At 45.8% G+C, this 23053-nt stretch overlaps 1 protein-coding gene and 1 non-coding gene across 2 annotated transcripts; one reads left to right on the forward strand and one right to left on the reverse strand.

Moving 5' to 3' along the window:
* Positions 1-4713: 4713 nt before the first annotated feature.
* Positions 4714-4784, reverse strand: trnag-ccc. The gene has a single exon. It is a non-coding gene; the product is annotated as a tRNA-Gly (tRNA).
* Positions 4785-4986: 202 nt separating this feature from the next.
* On the forward strand, positions 4987-12200 carry LOC120046836 (histone-lysine N-methyltransferase PRDM9-like). Its single transcript, XM_038992383.1, has 7 exons — positions 4987-5144; positions 5494-5598; positions 5722-5820; positions 7064-7335; positions 9388-9455; positions 9554-9744; positions 9920-12200. Exons 2-7 carry the CDS (start codon positions 5505-5507, stop codon positions 11542-11544), a joined length of 2349 nt encoding a protein of 782 aa, XP_038848311.1. The 5' UTR covers positions 4987-5144; positions 5494-5504; the 3' UTR covers positions 11545-12200.
* Positions 12201-23053: the final 10853 nt, after the last annotated feature.

Consider the following 23053-nt stretch of genomic DNA (forward strand, 5'->3'; position numbering starts at 1 on the left):
AATACCTACATGTCTCAAGCAGACCACCATAGTCCCTGTGCCCAAGAAAGTGAAGGTAACCTGCCTAAATTATTACCGCCCCGTAGCACCTACGTCAGTAGCCATGAAGTGCTTTGAAAGGCTGGTCATGGCTCACATCAACACCATCATCCCGGAAACCCTAGACCCACTCCAACTCGCATTCCGCCCCAACAGATCCACAGATGACACAATCTCAATCACACTCCACACTGCCCTTTCCCACCTGGACAAAAGGAACACTTATGTGAGAAAAATGTTCATTGACTACAGCTCAGCGTTCAACACCATAATGCAATAGCTATGGACCCTGGGACTAAACAATTCTCTCTGCAACTGGATCCTGGACTTCCTGTTGGGCCACCCCCAGAAGGTAAGGTTAGGCAACAACACATCTTCCACGCTGATCCTGAACACTGGGGTCCCGCAGGGGTGCATGCTTAGTCCTCTCCTGTACTCCCTGTTCACCCACGACTGCGTGTCCAAGCACGACTCCAGTACCATCATTAAGTTTGCTGACAACACAACGGTGGTAGGCCTGATTACCGACAATGAAGAGACAGCCTATACATTTACATTTACATTTAAGTCATTTAGCAGACGCTCTTATCCAGAGCGACTTACAAATTGGGAGGAAGTCAGAGACCTGGCAGTGTGGTGCCAGCACAACAACCTCTCCCTCGACGTGAGAAAAGGAGATGAATGTGGACTACAGGAAAAGGAGGGCCGAAAATGCCCCCATTCATGTCGACAGGGCTGTAGTGGAGCGGGTCGAGAGTTTGGTGTCCACATCACCAACAAACTATCATGGTCCAATCACACCAAGAAAGTAGTGAAGAGGGCACTACAACACCTTTTCCCCCTCAGGAGACTGTAAAGATTTGGCATGGGTCCCCAGATCCTCAAAAAAGCTTCTACCCCCAAGCCATAAGACTCCTGAACAATTAATAAAATGGCCATCCGGACTATTTGCATTGACACCCCCCACTCCCCTTTGTTTTTACACAGCTGCTACTCACTGTTCATTATCTATGCATAGTCACTTTACCCCTACTTACATGTACATATTACCTCGACTAACCTGTACCCCCGCACATTGACTCGGTACCCGTAACCCCTGTACATAGCCTAATTATTGTTATTTTATTGTGTGTGTTTTTTTTATGGGCTTGTAAGTAAGCATTTCACAGTTAAGTTTACACCTGTTGTATTCGTTGCATGTGACAAATCAAATGTGATGTCATTTGATACACCACAAGACATGCCACCAGAACAGACTATGGGAGGCACACAGTACTACATAGAGCCATGACTACATGGAACTCTATTCCACATCAGGTAACTGATGCAAGCAGTAGAATCAGATTTAAAAAACAGATAAAAATACACCTCATGGAACAGCGGGGACTGTGAAGCAACACAAACATTCACACTATACACACGCGTACACATAGATTTTTGAGTTGCAGGTCCGGGAAGGACTGCATGTTGCACTTAAACAGCATGGGATTATTGCAGACCCACCCTGCTTTTCAGAATGGGAGAGTGAGAGTTTAGACACCTACCAATTTGCTGTAAGTCGTTCTAGATACGAGTGTCTGCTAAATGATTCAAATGTAAATGTTATGTAAATGATGATCACTGCAGACTGCTGCATGAATGTCAGTTGTGACACACCTGTACATGTAATGATGCTTTAAATTAAATAGTGTGAAGAAATTACAATAAACATTTATCTGTTCTTTGGGAATGCATTACATTGTTGCTATTGGTCAATCATTAAAGGTCTAATCACAAACTTCAGGTTCTGCTGTTTTTAAAGAGGTGACTTAATCTCCGCCTTACCATAGTGTTTCAGGAAGGGTTCAAATTCATTCTGGACTGTCTTTCTCTGCAACTGGAACATGCTGCCACATGGGCATAATACTGTGTACAAGTACATAGGAAAACAAGCACCTCCTTTGGTTACTATTTGATAGGTTACATTTACATGAGGTTACAAATAACATGGAACTCGGGCAGTGAACTGATTTGCACTTGAACACCGTGTCCACACCACTACTCAGCCTCATGGCATACAACAATACACTTGACATAGCTGCTGAAATTATATTTACAGTCATTTCACATACTGTTATCGGACATCAGCATATATACTGGCAGCACAATATTCCTCCTCTTACTATAAAACTATTTAATCACTGGTAAGTTCTCTAAAATATTTATTGTAAAACTAAAATTACAATTTTCTGTAGGATAAGTGATCAATGTAAATAAAAAACAGCTTGTTGTCAAATTGACAGGAAGCATTGCGAGCGATCAAGATGATTGTGACTCAGTGTGAGAGAGATGGCAGGAAGCCGCTCATCTTGTCATTGTTTGTTTTGGATTACCTTTAGTTGGGCCTTTTTCTAGTGTGGTTAATGTACATATTTATTTAGTCACCAGGAACATATGAACAACCTGCTTGGACTGGCTCACCATGGGAGTCATACCTGAGCTGGCCCTGGACCTAAGGTAAGGTGTTTCCTGGGTACATGCTCATTCAACACCTGGTCACATATGCATCCTTCTCACATTAATGCACACATTAAACCAGGTGGTCAAGAAAATATGTAGGGAATAGGGTGCCATTTGGGATGCACACCCAGACTTTACACCATAGGCCTTGTTACTGTATTAATTGCTAGCAGCGGGTGCTCCAATGTTACAAAAACACTGTGGTTACTGTTACTGACCTATCCAGCAGCAGCAAAACGTTGTACATTCTACAGTAGACATTCCACTCTTCCATCTGCATGGCTGCAAACCTAGTGCTGGGACCCACCGCTACCCATGGAGCTGCATGGAGTTGGCAGCTATTGGCTGAAAAAAGGAGCGGACTGGAAATGGTGAACTTTGAAAAGTGCACAAAGTTGAGACCAACCAAAATGTCAATGATCATTGTAGTCTACTTTCATTAGATTTGGGTATGTGATTTTAGGTGAACATTGAAAAAAATGGTCAGATCCTTAATCAAACGTGACATTCTTATCTTAAACATTCAGTAACACAGGTAACCACTGACCGCTGCCTTTACAGGTTGACCTATGCCTATACTGATATTAATTCCTGATGGCAAAAAAACCCCACAAAAACATTTCCAACAGCAACACTCACAGAGCTTTGGATCATGGCATGTCTCCTGGCCTCCATCTATGGTGTCGATGTCAGCAGGGGTGTAAAGTACTGTGGTATCTGAACTTGACTATTTATATTTTTGACAACTTTTAGTTCACTATATTCCTAAAGAAAATAATGTACTTTTTACTCCATACATTTTCCCTAACACCCAAATGTACTCGTTACGTTTTGAATGCTTAGAAGGACAGGAAAATGGTCTAATTCACACACTTTTCAAGAGAACGTCCCTGGTCATCTCTACTGCCTCTGATCTGGTGGACTCACTAAACACAAATGCTTCATTTGTAAATGATGTGCCCCTGGCTATCCGTAGATAAAAAATATATATAATAATTTTGTGTCATTTGGTTTGCTTAACATAAGCAATTTGAAATGATTTATACTTTTACTTTTTATACTTAAGTATATTTTTGCAGTTACATTTACATTTAAGTCTATTTAAAACCAAATACTTTAAGACTTTTACTCAAGTAATATTTTACTGCTTATATTTACTTTTACTCAAGTATGATATGTAGGTACTTTTTTCACCACTAGATGTCAGTCTCATTGTGCATGTTGACAACCTCATAGAAGCAGCTGGCCTGGATGAGAAGGTCCAGGTTCGGATGATCCTCCTGAGAGTTGAAAGAGTAGGTTGATTCTGGAATAGAGGTGTCAACCTCAGGATCATCATTCTCCAGCACTGAAGATAAACTATAATAAACTCTAAAACAACATCAGTTTTTCAAATAACAATTCTATAACTTTTTATAGTTTTGCATGGAATATCATTTCACGGTGTGGGGGGTGGGGTGCTCTAGATGGCACGGTAGAATTAACTTGAAAATGGAGACTGAAGTACTATTACTATTAGCATGGTCAAATCTAACACAGTGGATGCATGCACACATCAAACTGCAAAACTGATCATTTACATTTCCCCTTGACCTTCAACCTCAACAGTGACACTGATTGACTCTAAAACACAAGGGAGTTATGGACTGTCATTAAATGTGTATAGCTCTATATATTACGGGGGACACTTGTCTTTTCAAGTTATCAAGGATGTGAATAAGCTCTGTATTGCATAGACAAAGAATTCCTAAAAGATAGTTGGATTTTTGGCCAGTGGTGGCTGCGACTGAACAGTCCCAAGTGTCAACCATCTCCATTGCAAGTTTGGTGTCAAGTGGTCAAATCTTCTGGAACACTTGGCTTCTGTCATGACCTGGTATAGGTGACATCTTTCCCAAATGTCTCTTGCAGTACTTTTAGGATAGTTTCGAGAATCTCGACACTATGGAACCGCACGAGAATGCCAGTGAGGATAAAGTTGCTTCCGACTGGCTCCACTGCAACCTGTCTGGAACTTCAGTGTGTCTCTGTTGCTTGGTTGTTTCCATGAGACACAAGCGACAGCTGCAGAGGTAAAATGTTGCCTACTTGGCTGCTGAGAAGGAAACCCGAAAACAGAGATTATTAATTTGTTAATCATGCTACAGCAGTTTTGTGTCAAGATAGCAAAAGCTGTGCGCCGCCCGGGAATCGAACCCGGGTCGAAAGAATGGGAATCTTCCATGATACCATTACACCAGCGGCGCAGTTAAAAATACAATAGATTTTAGCTGATATAAAGAAAGTGTAAATCAGTTTAGACATTGTATGCATGATTTACAGCGTATGAATAATACTCTGGTCATTAAAGCGTCATCGATAATTTAAAACATTTATAATAATTGTAAAAAGTCCACATTTAGAGGCGATCGTTTGCAAGGTTTTCACTTCCGGTTCATGAAAAGGGCAACAAACATAATCCGAACATTGTTACAAGCTACCCATGAACTTTTACCACAAAAGTCAAATCAGTTTTCCAAAAGTAACAAACACACTAGTACCTTAACGATAACTAAGATTATTGCCAAGTAATTAGATACAGGTTTCAGGTGGATTCATTTGTACAGGTTTGTCCTAACATCATTGTAAACACAATATTATGATAAAAATGCTAGCTAGCAATATGGAATTAGCATTAACTGGCTAGCTAGAAAATGCTAATTACACATTGCTAGCTAGCATGTTTTTTTGTAGCTAGCTAGCTAACAACATTGCGTATTATGACATTCATAAATGTTTTGTTTTCGTTAGTAGCTAATGTTCATTGCACAGTTAAATTAATTCGTCAAATTGGTATAGAATCAGGACAAAATGGCTGTTGCCATAGTTCAACACACAGGGTGACGGTTTTGTCCGGATACATGGCTGTTGTGCTTGCTGACACTGTCATTTTGCTACCCTACTAACCGACTACAGCGCCTGCAGTCATGTCTGAAGAAGTGATCATCGTGGAGTGGGCAGAGACTGGTGCATCAGAAGAGGGATGTCAAGCCCAACTCATTACAGACAAAGCCTCTGCAGGTGTGGTACTCAGGCTACAGTAGCCTAATTCAATCAGAGTTTCATATTCTGTTTGACATGTACTCCTGTGTCAGGAATGTTTGTCATGTACTCCTGTATCTCACTGGATCTGTGTTGTCACAGTGTTGCCCGACAGCCTGGTCCAGAATATATTGGTGAACACTGTGGTACAAGGCCAAGAGGAGGATCATCCACTACTAGATGACAACGGCAATGACCTCTGTGAGTGACAACAGATTCTGTGTACTCTGACTATCTTGAATTCAAAGGCCATCAATGGTTTTTGCATGCATCTTTCAAATCATAGTTGCTTAGATCTACGGTTAGTAAGTGTAAGGCCTTGTTATGTCCAGTTTAGTTTACCACATGATTGTGTCATCTTACTTAGTTACATTTAACATTTAAGTCATTTAGCAGACGCTCTTATCCAGAGCGACTTACAAATTGGTGCATTCACCTTATGATATCCAGTGGAACAACCACTTTACAATAGTGCATCTAACTCTTTTAAGGGGAGGGGGTTAGAAGGATTACTTTATCCTATCCTAGGTATTCCTTAAAGAGGTGGGGTTTCAGGTGTCTCCGGAAGGTGGTGATTGACTCCGCTGACCTGGCGTCGTGAGGGAGTTTGTTCCACCATTGGGGTGCCAGAGCAGCGAACAGTTTTGACTGGGCTGAGCGGGAACTGTACTTCCTCAGGTAGGGAGGCGAGCAGGCCAGAGGTGGATGAACGCAGTGCCCTTGTTTGGGTGTAGGGCCTGATCAGAGCCTGAAGGTACGGAGGTGCCGTTCCCCTCACACCTCCGTAGGCAAGCACCATGGTCTTGTAGCGGATGCGAGCTTCAACTGGAAGCCAGTGGAGAGAGCGGAGGAGCGGGGTGACGTGAGAGAACTTGGGAAGGTTGAACACCAGACGGGCTGCGGCGTTCTGGATGAGTTGTAGGGGTTTAATGGCACAGGCAGGGAGCCCAGCCAACAGCGAGTTGCAGTAATCCAGACGGGAGATGACAAGTGCCTGGATTAGGACCTGCGCCGCTTCCTGTGTGAGGCAGGGTCGTACTCTGCGAATGTTGTAGAGCATGAACCTACAGGAACGGGTCACCGCCTTGATGTTAGTTGAGAACGACAGGGTGTTGTCCAGGATCACGCCAAGGTTCTTAGCACTCTGGGAGGAGGACACAATGGAGTTGTCAACCGTGATGGCGAGATCATGGAACGGGCAGTCCTTCCCCGGGAGGAAGAGCAGCTCCGTCTTGCCGAGGTTCAGCTTGAGGTGGTGATCCGTCATCCACACTGATATGTCTGCCAGACATGCAGAGATGCGATTCGCCACCTGGTTATCAGAAGGGGGAAAGGAGAAGATTAATTGTGTGTCGTCTGCAGAGCAATGATAGGAGAGACCATGTGAGGATATGACAGAGAATTTGTTAGGCCTATCACTTTTTTTCTTCTTTTTTTTTTACAGATTGTGAGGAGTGTCATGCCTCCTACAAAGACCAGTGTGATATCCAAGGTGGTCTGTCCTTCATGCTGGACTCTCCCACACCAGTGGGCTTACCCCAGAGGGCCCTCCTCACCCTACCCCATGGGCTGGTGGTGGGCAGGTCCAGTATCCCTGGGGCAGGCCTGGGGGTTCTAAACCAAGGAGCAATTGTGGCCCCGGGAATGCACTTTGGCCCCTGTGAGGGGGAGGTGACTACCAGGGACAGCGCAGTAACAAGTGACTACTCCTGGGAGGTGAGTACTGATGGATGCTTTTTTCAAATTGTATTTATTTAAGCTTTATTTAACCAGGCAAGTCAGTTAAGAACAAATTCTTATTTACAATGGCGGCCTACCAAAAGGCAAAAGGCCTCCTGCGGGGACGAGGGCTGGGATTAAAAATAAAATAAAAATATAGGACAAAACACACATCCACAACAAGAGAGACACCACAACACTACATGAAGGGTTGAGTCGTGCTTAAGAACAACCCTTAGCCGTGTATATAGGCCATATACCACACTCCCTCTGGCCTTATTGCTTAAGTATATTGATTGAGTTATTTTCAACTGTGCCTCCAAATCTTTTTGAAAATCGGAGCATATGTGCCTGCAATTCTACATCACAAACATTGTAATCACGGCAGCTTCACCCGGGACATCCATCATCTTTCTGCCACAGCACTGTGAACCACAGCAGATTGAAGCTTGTGATTGGTTTAGTAAGGGACCGGGACCAAGGCAATTGGATGCGTTTGTAAAGAAACGCCCCTTTATGATTAGAGTGGACTGCAGACTGGACAGCCACGTTCATTCTACTCGCTGATCAAAGTCTTTAAACTCAATTGTCAAAAGAGCATTATGGCAACTTGAGTGCTGTTTTGTAAACATAAACGTCAAGAAATACATTTGGTTCACACCTGTCCCAGAATGCTCCCTTATGACAGCATGTGATAATAGGCTATAGCATACTAGTACTGATTTTAATATAGGGTTGGGTGGTATCCAAGGGATCCTGAGTGGCGCAGCAGTCTAAAGCACTGCATCGCAGTGCTAGAGGCGTCACTACAGACCCGGGTTCGATATTTGTTCTTAACTGACTTGCCTAGTTAAATAAAGTTTTAAAAAATTAAATAAATCCAGATTTTCATATTGTCCTTGTCTCATCCCGGGATTTATGGTATGAGACAAAAAAAGGGATAGTGGGTGTCTATTACCAGAATGCTGCCAAATTGATCACAAGTATAGCACATTTCCATGGAGGCTGCTAGCTAAATATGCTAAAGAACGAAAACTAAAATAAACTAATTGCAAAGACAGGCAATCCAGCTACCGAATGTCATTTTTGGTGAGTCTGGACATTTTACAAGCAAAATGTGAACGAGAGACACTGTGCAAATGAACAAAGTTTTGATGCATGCTGGTCTGAAGGAAGAACAGTACTGCCTCTGGAGCAGCATATGTACAAGCTGTGTCTGTGTGGAGTCTAGAGTTGCTAGGGCAACTGGCCTGCCTGCTCTGCTCGGAGAAGATGGGAGAGGAGCAGACCAGCCAAGAACTGAGAGGAGAAGATGGGGGAGGAGCAAACAGGGCGAGAACTTAAGAGGAGAAAAAAACGCTAGGAAATCAAAAGATAACTCATCTAAAGGGCTTTGACTTCTCAAACATGGCAGAAAGCTAACACAATATGATGCCCCATCACCTTATTAATTCAGCCACTTACTTAGATAACTAGCCAGTTAAACTTAGGGGTTGCGTTAATGCACAATTCTTAATTTTTTACGGAGGACAAAAATTCAATGCATAACAAATATCTTGCTGTGTTTTGTAAACGCAGATGTAAAATACTTCTATTGTAATTTCTCTTCAGCATCATACTAATTTAGTGCTTAAGTTGCACTTCTCCGCTCAGATGAGAGTTCACGACCATGCTCTGACTGATGTATATCTACTTTTCTCCCGTGCTTTTCTCAGTCTAGCCAGCTTACATTTCTCTGATAAAATGCAAAATTAACTTTTAAGAAAAACATTAGAAATTGTAGCTTACTTCATTTTTTTCTATGATAAACATTAGAAATATGATGGCCATGCATCATTTTTGCCCCCAAAAAATATTTTTAATTGTATGCTCACTTAGTGCCTATGTAGGGAATGCGGTGCCATTTGGGACACAACACTGTACTGTAGTTTGTGTAAAACATAACCCATGTCATTCTGGAGCATTGTCTCTATGCTCTGTCTATCTGAGCATGGTCAGCTGGCATTATTTGTCCGTATTGTTCTTTTTAAAGCGCTTGTCTCTTTTCAGGTCTGGAACAGTAAGGGTGAATCTGAGTACATTGATTCTGCAAGAGACACTCATTCCAACTGGATGAGGTAACTTGTGTTGTAGAACGTACCTTATTTTACACTGCATCTGTCTGTCTGTTATGGAGTGCTTAGTCCCAGTGCACTCTCTCTCATCTCTCTTTTAGGTATGTTAACTGTGCTCGTAATGTAGAGGAGGGTAATCTCATAGCACTCCAGTACAGGGGGATTGTTTTCTTCCACTGCTGCCGCTCTATCCTTCGAGGAGATGAGCTCCTGTTTTGGCCTGGGGGGCGATTCATCGACAGGTTTAGGGACCCCTCTGACCAAATCTGGCTCCGAAAGAGCACCCCTTCAGGTACTTATCATCCCCAGTCTCTTTTTACAACCTTGCTCTGGCATTAGGCATCTAGAAGGTTCTGTGAGAGTGTATAAGAGATAATAATAATAATACATGTCTCCAAAAAGTTGAAAGAACGTCACTTTAGTTTAATAAGACCTAACTTTTTCTTCTTCTTTTCTCTCCGTTTTAGAGGTTAATACAAATTTATCGTCTCAGGTTTTCCTCTGCTGTCAGTGCCAGCTTTCTTTCACCACTGAGACCTACATCCAAAGACATAAAGAGCAATTACACCCTCTGGACCTATCACCTGCGTCTGCACTGAGTGAGCTTGAAAATCACCTTTCTAACAGTAACATGAACCCAGACCCTATGTCGTCCTCTGTCCGTGAGTTGGGCTACCGGTGCCCTCAGCGTCCTAAGAGCTTTAAGCAGAAGGGCCACGTCCAGAGAACCATGCGAGCTGTCCACTCCAACATCAGACCCTACTGCTGCCCCCAGTGCAGGAAGTGTTTCGCTCAGGGGTACGACCTGGCAAGTCACCAGCTACGAGTTCACCCAAGGAAGAAGAAGCCTGGAGTGGTAGAGGTCAGAGGTGAGGAGGTCAGAGGTGAGAGTTCGATCCCGCCTCCTTCTGACAGCGCCTGGGAACCCGAGCCTCCGTCCAATGATCAACCTACAGAGACCCAGACAGGGAGAGCTTCCTCACAGAGACTGAGGAACCTCAGGGTAAAGTCCACCAGGAACTCTAAAGCCAAAACTAAGGCTAACACACTGAAACAAAGAGAAACCAGTACCAAGAAGAGGTTCCATTCAGATCCCAATCCAGACGCTCTGGACATGGAGGTGGAGAGGAGAGAGGCTGTAGGAGAGGCACAGTACAGCTGCATTGATTGTCAGGAAAACTTCGGCAACCCAGAGTCCCTTAAAGTCCATCAGTGCATCCGGGTCGTGGTGGGGCCACCGCCGTACTCTTGCTCTACATGCAGGGTTACCTTCAAACGGTACACCACCCTGAAGAAGCACAAGGTCAACAAGCATCCAAAGGAAAACATGCTTTATTGCTGCACCCACTGTGGGAGGTTCTTCAGTCAGGCTGCCGGTCTACAGCACCACCTGGATGCAGAAGTATGTAAGGACATCCAGCTGAGCACTAAAGCTGTCCCTTGCTCCTACTGCCAGTTCTCCTTCACCGAGGAGAGGTACCTCCGGAAGCACGTTAAGAGACACCACCCTGATGAGCATGTCTCTCAGGCCACAGGCCTGGGCTCAGGGCTAATTCAGTCGGAGCAGAAGGCTGGAGATGCAGGAGAAGTTCACCTGTGCTTGCAGTGTGGAAAGAGCTACGAGCACGTTCAAAGCTTCAAAGCTCACCAGTGTTTCCAGTCAGACGCAGCCAAACTGCACTTGTGCAATGACTGTGGGAAAGGTTTCTCTTGTTTCTACAGCCTTAAGCAGCATCAGCGGATTCACACGGGAGAGAAGCCATACCGCTGCTCTTACTGTGAGAAGTGTTTTAGCCACTCTGGACATCTGAATGTGCACGTGAGGATACACACAGGGGAGAAATCTTTCCTGTGTACTGAGTGTGGAGAGAGTTTCCGTCAGTCTGGGGATCTGAAGCGCCATGAGAGAAAACACACTGGGGTGAAACCATGTACCTGTCCTGAATGTGGGAAAAGCTTCAGTCGACCTCAGAGTCTGAAAGCTCACCTGATGCTGCACAACGGAGAGAGACAGTACAAGTGTGATCAGTGTGGGAAAAGTTTTTCACGAAATTATCACCTGACGAGACACCATGAAAAGACACACTCATAATTTGGTTGCACCACACATACACTATTGACTATCGTGTTTCTTTGAAAACACTTGGTTAAGTTGATACATACCCATTGCAACATTCACAGCTGAGAATACCAGTACATTTTACAACACTTCATGTAAAATAATGTGATTTTTGTTCATACTTTGGTTTTCAAAGAAAATAATGTGATAAAGGCACTACAAGTCCTTACACCATGGCAACCCTGCCTGCCTACAAGCTATGGGTATTGATCATGTTCCGGCCTCAATTAGCTATGTTTAGACTGTTGTGGTCCATTTTTGCTGTGTTCTAGTGTACTATAAAATAGATGTCTCTCCTATTCTTAACACCTAGCCCAGTCATATTCAAGGTTAGAACTACCTTTCTAGGGGTCCTGATGATTCTAGCCTTGAGATGCATTTTTGATAGCATATCTACAGTATTTCACTTTTTAATGTGTATACTATTGTTTACTAGGTGTTGTCCAATGAATTCTGTAACCACTCCCTCTTCAAATCAGGGTTGATTGGAAAAAGCTGTTCAAAATAGGACATTGTATTGTCATATCTTTGTACTCCCTGACGAAGGCCATGGAGCCGAAAGGCGTCAAGAGTTTTTCAACTGTTTCCATTTTAACATGCCATACAAATAAAGGCTTTAATTAATTATATGACGAGTGCCTACATCTTCCTTTATTTTTGATGACCAATGTGTTTATTATTCATAATATGCCATTCCCAATTTAGAGTAGAATATATCTCTATTGTCCCTGGAGTATAATTCAGTTTGTGATCTGAAGATGAGGGAAATGTAAAATAGAAGAAGTTATAAAAAAATAACTGACTTCAGTATCACAGTTCACCATTTATTGCACAAAACAATGCAAAGCATGTGCCCTGTCCAAGCCTAAAATCTGATGAAAACACTCGAAACATGCCCATGAGATACAGTATGTGTTCATTTGATAACACTGTCTTCATGAAATCCCCCAGGTCTAGCCTCTCTGAAATGTATTCTTCCTTTCATCAACACTTGTTTCTTTGCATTGCTTTTCTCCAATACCACACATGTTTACCGGGAGGAATGTTTCATCACCTTCAAACTCCATGGTTGTGTTCACGATGGACAAGTTCAGTTATGCCTAGTCCCTCTGTTTCAGTCCATCAGTCACCAGTTCTTGTGTCTGCCATTCAGTCAGTGTTGAACACATCTTTGATAACATTCACAATAAAAAAAATAAAAAATAAACTAAGATTCCAACCCTTTGTGGTACAGCACATATGGAGCAGTTCTCTTCTTTTTATAAGGAGTTATGTAAGTTTAGTTATTTAAATAAGAAAGGGGTTATTACTGAAGGTTTAGTATACTCTTACTGAATCCCATCGGTTGCCATTACTGGGTAGCGGAGTTGACTAACAACACACATACTGTATGGCTGTGGCAGCAGTTGACTGTTTGAAGTGTCAAACTCCTGCAAAAGTTGGATTCCTGATGCAATTGTAGGATATAGCCCACCTCTTCTTGCCCCTTTCATTCCAGTGAAGCACCAAACGTTCAATCAAGCTACACTACCGTTCAAAAGTTTGGGGTTTGGGCCTCTGTACGCCTATGCAGATATTCCATTTAAAAATCAGCCGTTTCCAGCTACAATAGTAATTTACAACATTAACAATGTCTACACGGTATTTTTGATCAATTTGATGTTATTTTAATGGACAAAAAAATAGCTTTTCTTTCAAAAACAAGGACATTTTTAAGTGACCCCAAACTTTTGAACGGTAGTGTATATCTTCTCCAGTGTGGACATTTGACTAGTTACACATCTTCCTCAGTCACATAAGCACCAACTGTTGACTCCATTATGTCATACTGTATATGTTAAATGTTATACATATATTAATAAAAATACAAAGCAAACTTTTGTTTTATAAACCACATACAGTATTACAGCTGTACAATGACAATCCAGAAAATGAAACGGCACTTACAAAATAGGCAAATAAAAGAAAGAAATGTGATTTGTTTTGGCAATTGAAATCAAAAGCCCAGTCTTCTATTTCACCCAAAAACACAATTTGTGATCAAATTGTAAAATACTGAACACTGGGAATGAAAAATTAGGAACAGCAACGGTTAGAGCTCCATGGACGTTCTTGTCAGTATTTTGGAATGTTAAGAAAATGGTTGATTAAACTGTCAGACAAACCAGTAGTTATTGGCAATATTACCAGCTGGGAAATGTAAAAACAAAACGGGATTGAAAGAGTTGTTACATAAAGAGATTACATAAAGAAATACAAAGCCTGAGGGTACCTGTATTCGACCGCAAACCAGGCTAAAGTTTGAAACAAGAAATACCCTGGGTCCACTGCAAGTACAATAACACTATCCTCGTATTCACTTTTGGAAATTCTTGAAGAGACTCTCTTAGAAAACAAGGCTTTTATAAAGGTTCAGATTTCAGTTCCTCAACCCTGCATTCCAGATCTGCTACCTGCAAACAAACACAGAAAGTTATGGTTATGTTTGTGTATTATAGATGATGGACTACTAGAAACTTTAATTGTTACCATAATACATTCAATCAAGTTTCTCAATCACAAAGTTGTCTGCAACTGCCAACGTTCTGTGTAATCAATGGTCTCACTGATGGCTGCACACGATGACATTTATAATATATTAATAATATATGCCATTTAACAGACAGTTTTATCCAAACCGACTTACAGTAATGCGTGCATATATTTTTCATATTGGTGACCCCAGCGGGAATCAAACCCAGGAACCACACATCCAACCATCAGTCTCCACTATTACCTGTTCATGGAGCTGTCCTGACTCCTCCCTCAGTGATGCCTCGGCCCCGTCCTGAAGACAGCGCTGAGTCTCCTTCTTCAGGTACTCAATCTCCCTGGAGAAGAGCCATCACAGACACACTAATCACACCACTCTAAAACTACTTGTATTTCCACTGTAATGAATGAGCTCTGAGAAAAGCCTTGGGGCTGAAACATTGGAAACACTGGAAACATTGCCGAAGACTGAACAAGTTCTACTTTCTTTTCTATTATTCACTGTAATTAACATAATTTTATATTGACCTCTTATGTACAACCTTACCACACTCTCAATGCATTGTGTGTGTGTCTCCCGGCCTTACTTCTGCTGGTACTCCTTGATGAGGCGCTTGGCCTTGCTGTACTTGCGCTCCAGAGCCTGGTACTGGGCCTGGGTCTCCTTCAGGTGCTCGTCCACAGCCTGACACAGACTCTGGGCCTCCATCCAGTAACCCTCCAGCTTCTCCATGCGCTCCTTGTTCTCCTGCAGGGTCTGCTCCAGCTGGGTCTTGTCCACACGCCAGCGCTGCTTGTCCTGCTTTGCATGGTTCAGCTGGGAGTGTGGAGAAGCACACAAACACACACATACACATGTACACAAACAGACAGGCAGGGGATGAAAACTGTAAAGGCCACTGTATATCAACTTGCCATATTTACAATTAAACATTAGGACATAATAAGAATGACATAATATAACAACCTTTCTTTTCAGCTGTTGGATCTCTGCCTGTGTTACAGCATGCTTTATGTGAAGCTGAGGAGGGAGAGAGAGAGAGAGAGAGAGAGACAGAAAGAGAGCGAGAGACAGACATAGGGAGAGAAAGAGAGAGAGGTGGAGAGAGAGAGTGAGTGAGTAAGTAAGTAGTGCACTACATAAGGAATAGAGTGACGCAGGCCTTTGTCTTTAACTTTGTCTTCTCTCACTTCCTGGTACTTATGGGCCAGCTTATCAGGGTCCGTCTCCAGTGGAGAGATGTCCTCGTTCTCAGCCAGGTCAAACACCTCGATGGCAGAGGGATGCGTGGGGCTGACCTCCTCCTCGTCATCCTCCTCCTCGTCAGTACCATATTCGCCACCCTGGGGGAAGAGCGGACAGATGAGCCTGAAGTCTCGATTGGGTCTGGGGTTTTCCACAATGCCTCCAGGTCTTAACTGAGACGGCCAAAGTGTCTGCATATTTGAAAAGGTTCAATATAGTTCCATCTGTCCATCCATCCATCCCACAGCATTTTATAATTGCCAGTGACTGCTGCCTCTACAAGAGCTTCATGGTTGGTTCTCTATTGGTACGGAGACTGGCCACTAGATGGCATATAACATCAGTAAAGCGGGTCCCTAGATAGGGGTGAGAACACACCAGAACTAAACCTCAGCCATTATGCTATCATTCTGCATGTCATTGTAATAAGATGGAGAATATAAGAATGTCCTGCATCCTCATAGGATTTTGATTGCATAGAGGTCATCCTCGTTGTGATAGGTGATGACATTTACATTTGAGTCATTTAACAGACACTCTTATCCAGAGAAACTTACAGTTAGTGATTCATCTTAAGATAGCTAGGTGAGACATCAACACATCACAAGCGTATCAAGTACATTTTCCCTCAACAAAGTATTCATCAGCAAAGTCAGAGCTAGTAGGAAAAGACAACTGCTTTTTTGAGGGGGAAGTGGGCACCTGGGGCGCTGGGAAAGTTATTTAAGATACTCTTCAATAAGGTAAGGTTCCAGATGTTTTCAGAAGATGGACAGGGACTCCGCTGTCCTGACTTTAGTGGGAAGCTGGTTTCACGATCGGGGTGCAAGGGTAGAGAAGAGCTTGACTTTAGGGGGAAGCTAATATTGGGTTGCCAGGACAGAGAAGGGCTTGCCTTTAGGGAGAAGCTTTTTCAACCAATGAGGTGCCAGGACAGAGAAGAGCTTGATTTTAGGGGGAAGCTAGTATTGGGGTGCCAGGACAGAGAGGAGCTTGACTGTAGGGGGAAGCTGGTATTGGGGTGCCAGGACAGAGAAGAGATATACTTTAGGGGGAAGCTGGTATTGGGGTGCCAGGACAGAGGAGAGCTTGACTTTAGGTGGAAGCTGTTTCCACCATTGGGGTGACAGGACAGAGAAGAGCTTGACTTTAGGGGGAAGCTGGTTCCACCATTGGGGTACCAGGACAGAGAAGAGCTTGGACTGGGCTGATGACCTGAACCAATTGTGGATTGGAAGTCCTATAAAATGTCTACCCCAACAACCCAGAGAGGAAGTGGCCAGAACATCATAAACAGATTAAAAAAGGAGTCCTAGGGGGACATCATTTAATGTATCTTACTTGGCCTAGGCTCTCTGAACTGACCTGTTGGTGTGCATCACAAATGGCACCCTATTGTCTATATAGTGTACTACTTTTGACTAGTCCATAGGAAGAATAGTATATTTTGGTAAGCAGACTTGTGTTTATACTGTCTGCAGGCTACACTGAACAGTAACAGCGTACCTATGAACACACGCCCATTCAGCTCACTCAATACAGGCACCGGCTTTGGGTCCATTCTGACAAAGATGCGATTGGCACACATATCTTAATCCTAAAGCTGAGGGGAAAAGAGAACACACAAAGGCAACGTTTGACCTAAAAAGCTTCATAGTCATTTGAAAAATTCTAATAGTGACCAGGCTTCTATTTCTGTCTCTAAACTGGCTGTGTTCAGGGTCGTGTTCTTTTGGGCACACAGTAGCAAAACCTTTTTCAACATAAAGCAAACATTTGTTTTCTTATTGGACTAGTCTTTCTGTACATCTGTACTGTACCTCTTGGTTGCCCGTTCACCGACTAATTTGGTTGTAGACCTACCTATGCTGGATGTAGACTAGTTGTAGACTGATTGTAGACTGGTTGGAGACTTACCTCTTGGTCCTCCATATACTGGCTGTAGCGTTGTTCCATCACCTCTCTCTGCCAGCGCTCCTGTTCCAGGGTCTGTTGGATCAGCTGGGCCACCTCACTCTGTTCGCCCGGCTTCTCTCGACCAATCAGAAACCTGCATAACATTACACAGCTTTTGAAAATGTCTTCCTATGTGGACTGCAATAAGAGGAACCTCTATGATATGGTTCCTTAGCAAGAGGTTAAATAATTATATAGCCCGTTTCAACATTTAGATTATTTTGACTCAATATATGCTTTGTTTTTCAGTGTAATACCCTCCTCAGCTATGTAAAAAGAATCTGTGCAGTTCAGAATGAGTACCCATAGTCAGTTATCAAGACCACCAAAGCAGACTTACAATTCCCTCTGCTAACTATCATGTAATTAAATGCTAACCAACACAATTCCCATCCTCAGCCATCCATCCATTCATCTGGCTGACATTTTTATGAATAGGACTGACCGACTGACCGCCTGCCTCAGCCCTTCCTTCCACGTCTACCCTGTTCTATAATTCATGAGCAATCTCTGAAGAGGGCTCTGATCTTCGACAAGTCACACAACACTAACAATTACACACGCACACACAGGAACACAGACACACCACACACCTCACGCTAACAATTACCCCCATAGCTCCACTGACGACTAGTTCCTGAATAATGAATGAATGAGCCTATAGTACGACAAAGGAGTGTTGGGGATTGGGGAACTCTGGTGCCCCATTCAGTCAGCCACAAATAGACCCCTCTGGCATTTCGGAATGATAATTGTGTTGATGCCTGCTGTGAGGATGATGGTGATGTTTTTATGCTCTGCTATGGTCCAAATGTAGAGTTTCAGCTTTGTCTGTGGTTCTGCTTTGGTTCTGTTGCTATATCTATGAAGGGAAGGCTCTTCATCATACTATCATCATGGCCCTATTTGGCTTCTGATGACTACTCTGCGTGACCTGATCTATGCAGTATGTATGTAGGAGGATGTGATAACTGACTGACTATGGGTACTAGATCGAATATGGGTACTAGACTATGGGTACTAGATCGGTTGCTAGATCGAATCCCCGAAATGACAAGGTAAAAATATGTTGTTCTGTCCCTGAACAAGGCAGTTAACCAACTGTTAACTGCCGTCATTGTAAATAAAAATGTGTTCTTAACTGACTTGCCTAGTTAAATAAAGGTTAAATAAATGATATTCTGAACTGCAGATTCTTACATAGCTGAGGAGGGTATTACACTGAAAAACATGTCTCTCTCAGAGCATATAATGAGTCATTTTGACACTCTCTCTAGAGTCTAAAGCTGCTGCAAACTAAGAAGAACATGTCTCCAGAAAACCTTAATGGCGTCTGACATCACGCTGTACAACACAAAGAAGAGATCAGACTTGATGGGCCCAACTTCATACAGGGCCAAGCAATTTAACCTGCCTGTCTGTATTCAAGTGTTTGAGAGTGACGTCCATCAAAGCAACTCTATTCTTTCTCAGTAGCTCATTGTTTTAAAATTGCTTTAAAAGGTGAAGTAGTTGGGCCCTGGTCAAAAGTAGTGCACTATAAAGTGAAAAGGGTCATTTGGGATGAATCCCCAAAACCGTATCCTCACTTGACGGTGCCTGTGGTGTTCCTGAGGACGGAGGCAGCGAAGGTCTGGGTGACCCCCACCAGACTGGTCCCATCCACCTCCACTATGAGGTCATTCACCTGGATCCTGGATGGAAAAACACAAAGCAGCACAACAGCCTCAGTCAGGACTCGTATAACATGCTTACTTTTTCAGCCACCTTTTATTCAACTTTTATTTTATACAGGTTTGTCTCATTGAGATAGAAATCTATCTTGCAAGCGAGACATGCTCACACAAGGAACCATATCAAATCAGCTAGCTAGACCAAGATGTGAATACTACTACTAGATACACTAGTCTGGCTCATCTCACATGCTTGATTGCTTCTTACATTATTAAATCATCATTAATCATTAAATTCAAGGACTAGCATTTCCCCCAATTATAAATTGGTTTAGACATGACTCTTCTGCTCCCTGGCTGAGAATAGAGATAAATGAGGGGGACTGAGGGTTTTGAGGGAATGGGTTGGGGAGGGGGACTGAGGGTGTTGAAGGAATGGGTTGGGGAGGGGGACTGAGGGTGTTGAAGGAATGGGTTGGGGAGGGGGACTGAGGGTGTTGAGGGAATGGGTTGGGGAGGAGGACTGAGGGTGTTGAGGGAATGGGTTGGGGAGGAGGACTGAGGGTGTTGAGGGAATGGGTTGGGGAGGGGGACTGAGGGTGTTGAGGGAATGGGTTGGGGAGGGGGACTGAGGGTGTTGAGGGAATGGGTTGGGGAGGAGGACTGAGGGTGTTGAAGGAATGGGTTGGGGAGGGGGACTGAGGGTGTTGAAGGAATGGGTTGGGGAGGGGGACTGAGGGTGTTGAAGGAATGGGTTGGGGAGGAGGACTGAGGGTGTTGAAGGAATGGGTTGGGGAGGAGGACTGAGGGTGTTGAAGGAATGGGTTGGGGAGGGGGACTGAGGGTGTTGAGGGAATGGGTTGGGGAGGAGGACTGAGGGTGTTGAAGGAATGGGTTGGGGAGGAGGACTGAGGGTGTTGAAGGAATGGGTTGGGGAGGAGGACTGAGGGTGTTGAAGGAATGGGTTGGGGAGGGGGACTGAGGGTGTTGAGGGAATGGGTTGGGGAGGAGGACTGAGGGTGTTGAAGGAATGGGTTGGGGAGGGGGACTGAGGGTGTTGAGGGAATGGGTTGGGGAGGAGGACTGAGGGTGTTGAAGGAATGGGTTGGGGAGGGGGACTGAGGGTGTTGAAGGAATGGGTTGGGGAGGAGGACTGAGGGTGTTGAAGGAATGGGTTGGGGAGGAGGACTGAGGGTGTTGAGGGAATGGGTTGGGGAGGGGGACTGAGGGTGTTGAGGGAATGGGTTGGGGAGGGGGACTGAGGGTGTTGAGGGAATGGGTTGGGGAGGGGGACTGAGGGTGTTGAAGGAATGGGTTGGGGAGGGGGACTGGGGGTGTTGAGGGAATGGGTTGGGGAGGAGGACTGGGGGTGTTGAAGGAATGGGTTGGGGAGGAGGACTGAGGGTGTTGAAGGAGTGGGTTGGGGAGGGGGACTGAGGGTGTTGAGGGAATGGGTTGGGGAGGAGGACTGAGGGTGTTGAAGGAATGGGTTGGGGAGGGGGAGTGAGGGTGTTGAGAGAATGAGTTGGGGAGGGGGACTGAGGGTGTTGAGGGAATGGGTTGGGGAGGGGGACTGAAGGTGTTGAGGGAATGGGTTGGGGAGGGGGACTGAGGGTGTTGAAGGAATGGGTTGGGGAGGGGGACTGGGGTGTTGAGGGAATGGGTTGGGGAGGAGGACTGAGGGTGTTGAAGGAATGGGTTGGGGAGGAGGACTGAGGGTGTGAGGGAATGGGTTGGGGAGGGGGACTGAGGGTGTTGAGGGAATGGGTTGGGGAGGGGGACTGAGGGTGTTGAATGGGTTGGGGAGGAGGACTGAGGGTGTTGAGGGAATGGGTTGGGGAGGGGGACTGAGGGTGTTGAGGGAATGAGTTGGGGAGGAGGACTGAGGGTGTTGAGGGAATGAGTTGGGGAGGGGGACTGAGGGTGTTGAGGGAATGAGTTGGGGAGGGGGACTGAGGGTGTTGAGGGAATGGGTTGGGGAGGAGGACTGAGGGTGTTGAGGGAATGGGTTGGGGAGGGGGACTGAGGGTGTTGAGGGAATGAGTTGGGGAGGGGGACTGAGGGTGTTGAGGGAATGGGTTGGGGAGGGGGACTGAGGGTGTTGAGGGAATGGTGGGGAGGGGACTGATGTGGGGTTGAGGGAATGGGTTGGGGGAGGAGGACTGAGGGTGTTGAGGAATGGGTTTGGGAGGGGGACTGAGGGTGGTTGAATGGGTTGGGGAGGAGGACTGAGGGTGTAGTTGAGGGAATGGGTTGGGGAGGAGGGACTGAGGGTGTTGAGGGAATGGGTTGGGGAGGGGGACTGAGGGTGTTGAGAGGGAATGGTTGGGGAGGAGGGACTGAGGGTGTTGAGGAATGGGTTGGGGAGGGGACTGAGGGTGTGAGGAAGGGTTGGGGGGGGGACTGAGGGTGTTGAGGGAATGGGTTGGGGAGGAGGACTGAGGGTGTTGAAGGAATGGGTTGGGGAGGAGGACTGAGGGTGTTGAGGGAATGGGTTGGGGAGGGGGACTGAGGGTGTTGAGGGAATGGGTTGGGGAGGAGGACTGAGGGTGTTGAGGGAATGTGTTGGGAGGGAGGACTGAGGGTGGTTGAGGGAATGGGTTGGGGAGGGGGACTGAGGGTGTTGAAGGAATGGGTTGGGGAGAGGGACTGAGGGTGTTGAGGGAAGGGTTGGGAGGGGGACTGAGGGTGTTGAAGGAATGGGTTGGGGAGGGGACTGAGGGTGTTGAGGGACTGGGGTGGGGAGGAGGACTGAGGTGTTGAATGAAGGGTTGGGGAGGAGGACTGAGGTGTTGAGGGAAGGGTGGGAGGGGGACTGAGGGGTTGAGGGAATGGGTTGGGGAGGGGGACTGAGGTGTTGAGGGAATGGGTTGGGGAGGGGACTGAGGGTGTTGAGGGAATGGGTTGGGGAGGAGGACTGAGGTGTTGAGGGAATGGGTTGGGGAGGAGACTGAGGGTGTTGAGGGAATGGGTTGGGGAGGGGACTGAGGGTGTTGAGGGAATGGGTTGGGGAGGAGGACTGAGGGTGTTGAGGAATGGGTTGGGAGGAGGACTGAGGGTGTTGAAGGAATGGGGGGGGAGGGACTGAGGGTGTTGAGGAATGGGTTGGGAGGGGGACTGAGGGTGTTGAGGGAATGGGTTGGGAGGGGACTGAGGGTGTTGATGAATGGGTTGGGAGAGGACTGAGGGTGTGGGGAATGGGTGGGGAGGGGGACTGAGGGTGTTGAGGGAAGGGTTGGGGAGGAGGACTGAGGGTGTTGAAGGAATGGGTTGGGGAGGAGGATGAGGGTGTTGAGGAATGGGTTGGGGAGGAGGACTGAGGGTGTTGAAGGAATGGGTTGGGGAGGGGACTGAGGGTGTGTAGGAAGGGTTGGGGAGGAGGACTGGGGTGTTGAAGGAATGGGTTGGGGAGGGGACTGAGGGTGTTGAGGGAATGGTTGGGGAGGAGGACTGAGGTGTTGAGGGAATGGGTTGGGTAGGGGGACTGAGGGTGTTGAGGAATGGGTTGGGGAGGAGGGACTGAGGGTGTTGAAGGGAATGGGTTGGGGAGGAGGACTGAGGGTGTTGAGGAATGGGTTGGGGAGGGGGACTGGGGTGTTGAGGAATGGGTTGGGGAGGAGGACTGAGGGTGTTGAGGGAATGGGTTGGGGAGGGGGACTGAGGTGTGTTGAGGGAATGGGTTGAGGGGAGGGGGACTGAGGGTGTTGAGGGAATGGGTTGGGGTGGAGGACTGAGGGTGTTGAAGGAATGGGTTGGGAGGGGGACGGTGAGGGTGTTGAGGGTGTTGAGGGAATGGGTTGGGGAGGGGAGGAGGAGGAGGGTGTTGAGGGAATGGTTGGGGAGGGGACTGAGGGTGTTGAGGGAATGGGTTGGGGAGGGGGACTGGGAGGGTGTGAGTGGAATGGGTTGGGGAGGAGGACTGAGGGTGTTGAGGAATGGGTTGGGGAGGGGGACTGAGGGTGTTGAGGGAATGGGTTGGGAGGGGGACTGAGGGTTTTGAGGGAATGGGTTGGGGAGGGGGACTGAGGGTGTTGAGGGAATGGGTTGGGGAGGGGGACTGAGGGTGTTGAGGGAA

Source organism: Salvelinus namaycush, chromosome 4, assembly GCF_016432855.1.
Source record: "Salvelinus namaycush isolate Seneca chromosome 4, SaNama_1.0, whole genome shotgun sequence".
Classification (NCBI taxonomy): Eukaryota; Metazoa; Chordata; class Actinopteri; order Salmoniformes; family Salmonidae; genus Salvelinus; species Salvelinus namaycush.

Coding starts and splice junctions, on each gene's coding strand:
- LOC120046836 (XM_038992383.1), top strand. CDS start 5,505: ATGTCTGAAGAAGTGATCATCGTGGAGTGGGCAGAGACTGGTGCATCA. Junction 5,821..7,063: donor TGACAACGGCAATGACCTCT/GTGAGTGACAAC, acceptor TTTTTTTTACAG/ATTGTGAGGAGTGTCATGCC. Junction 7,336..9,387: donor CAAGTGACTACTCCTGGGAG/GTGAGTACTGAT, acceptor GTCTCTTTTCAG/GTCTGGAACAGTAAGGGTGA.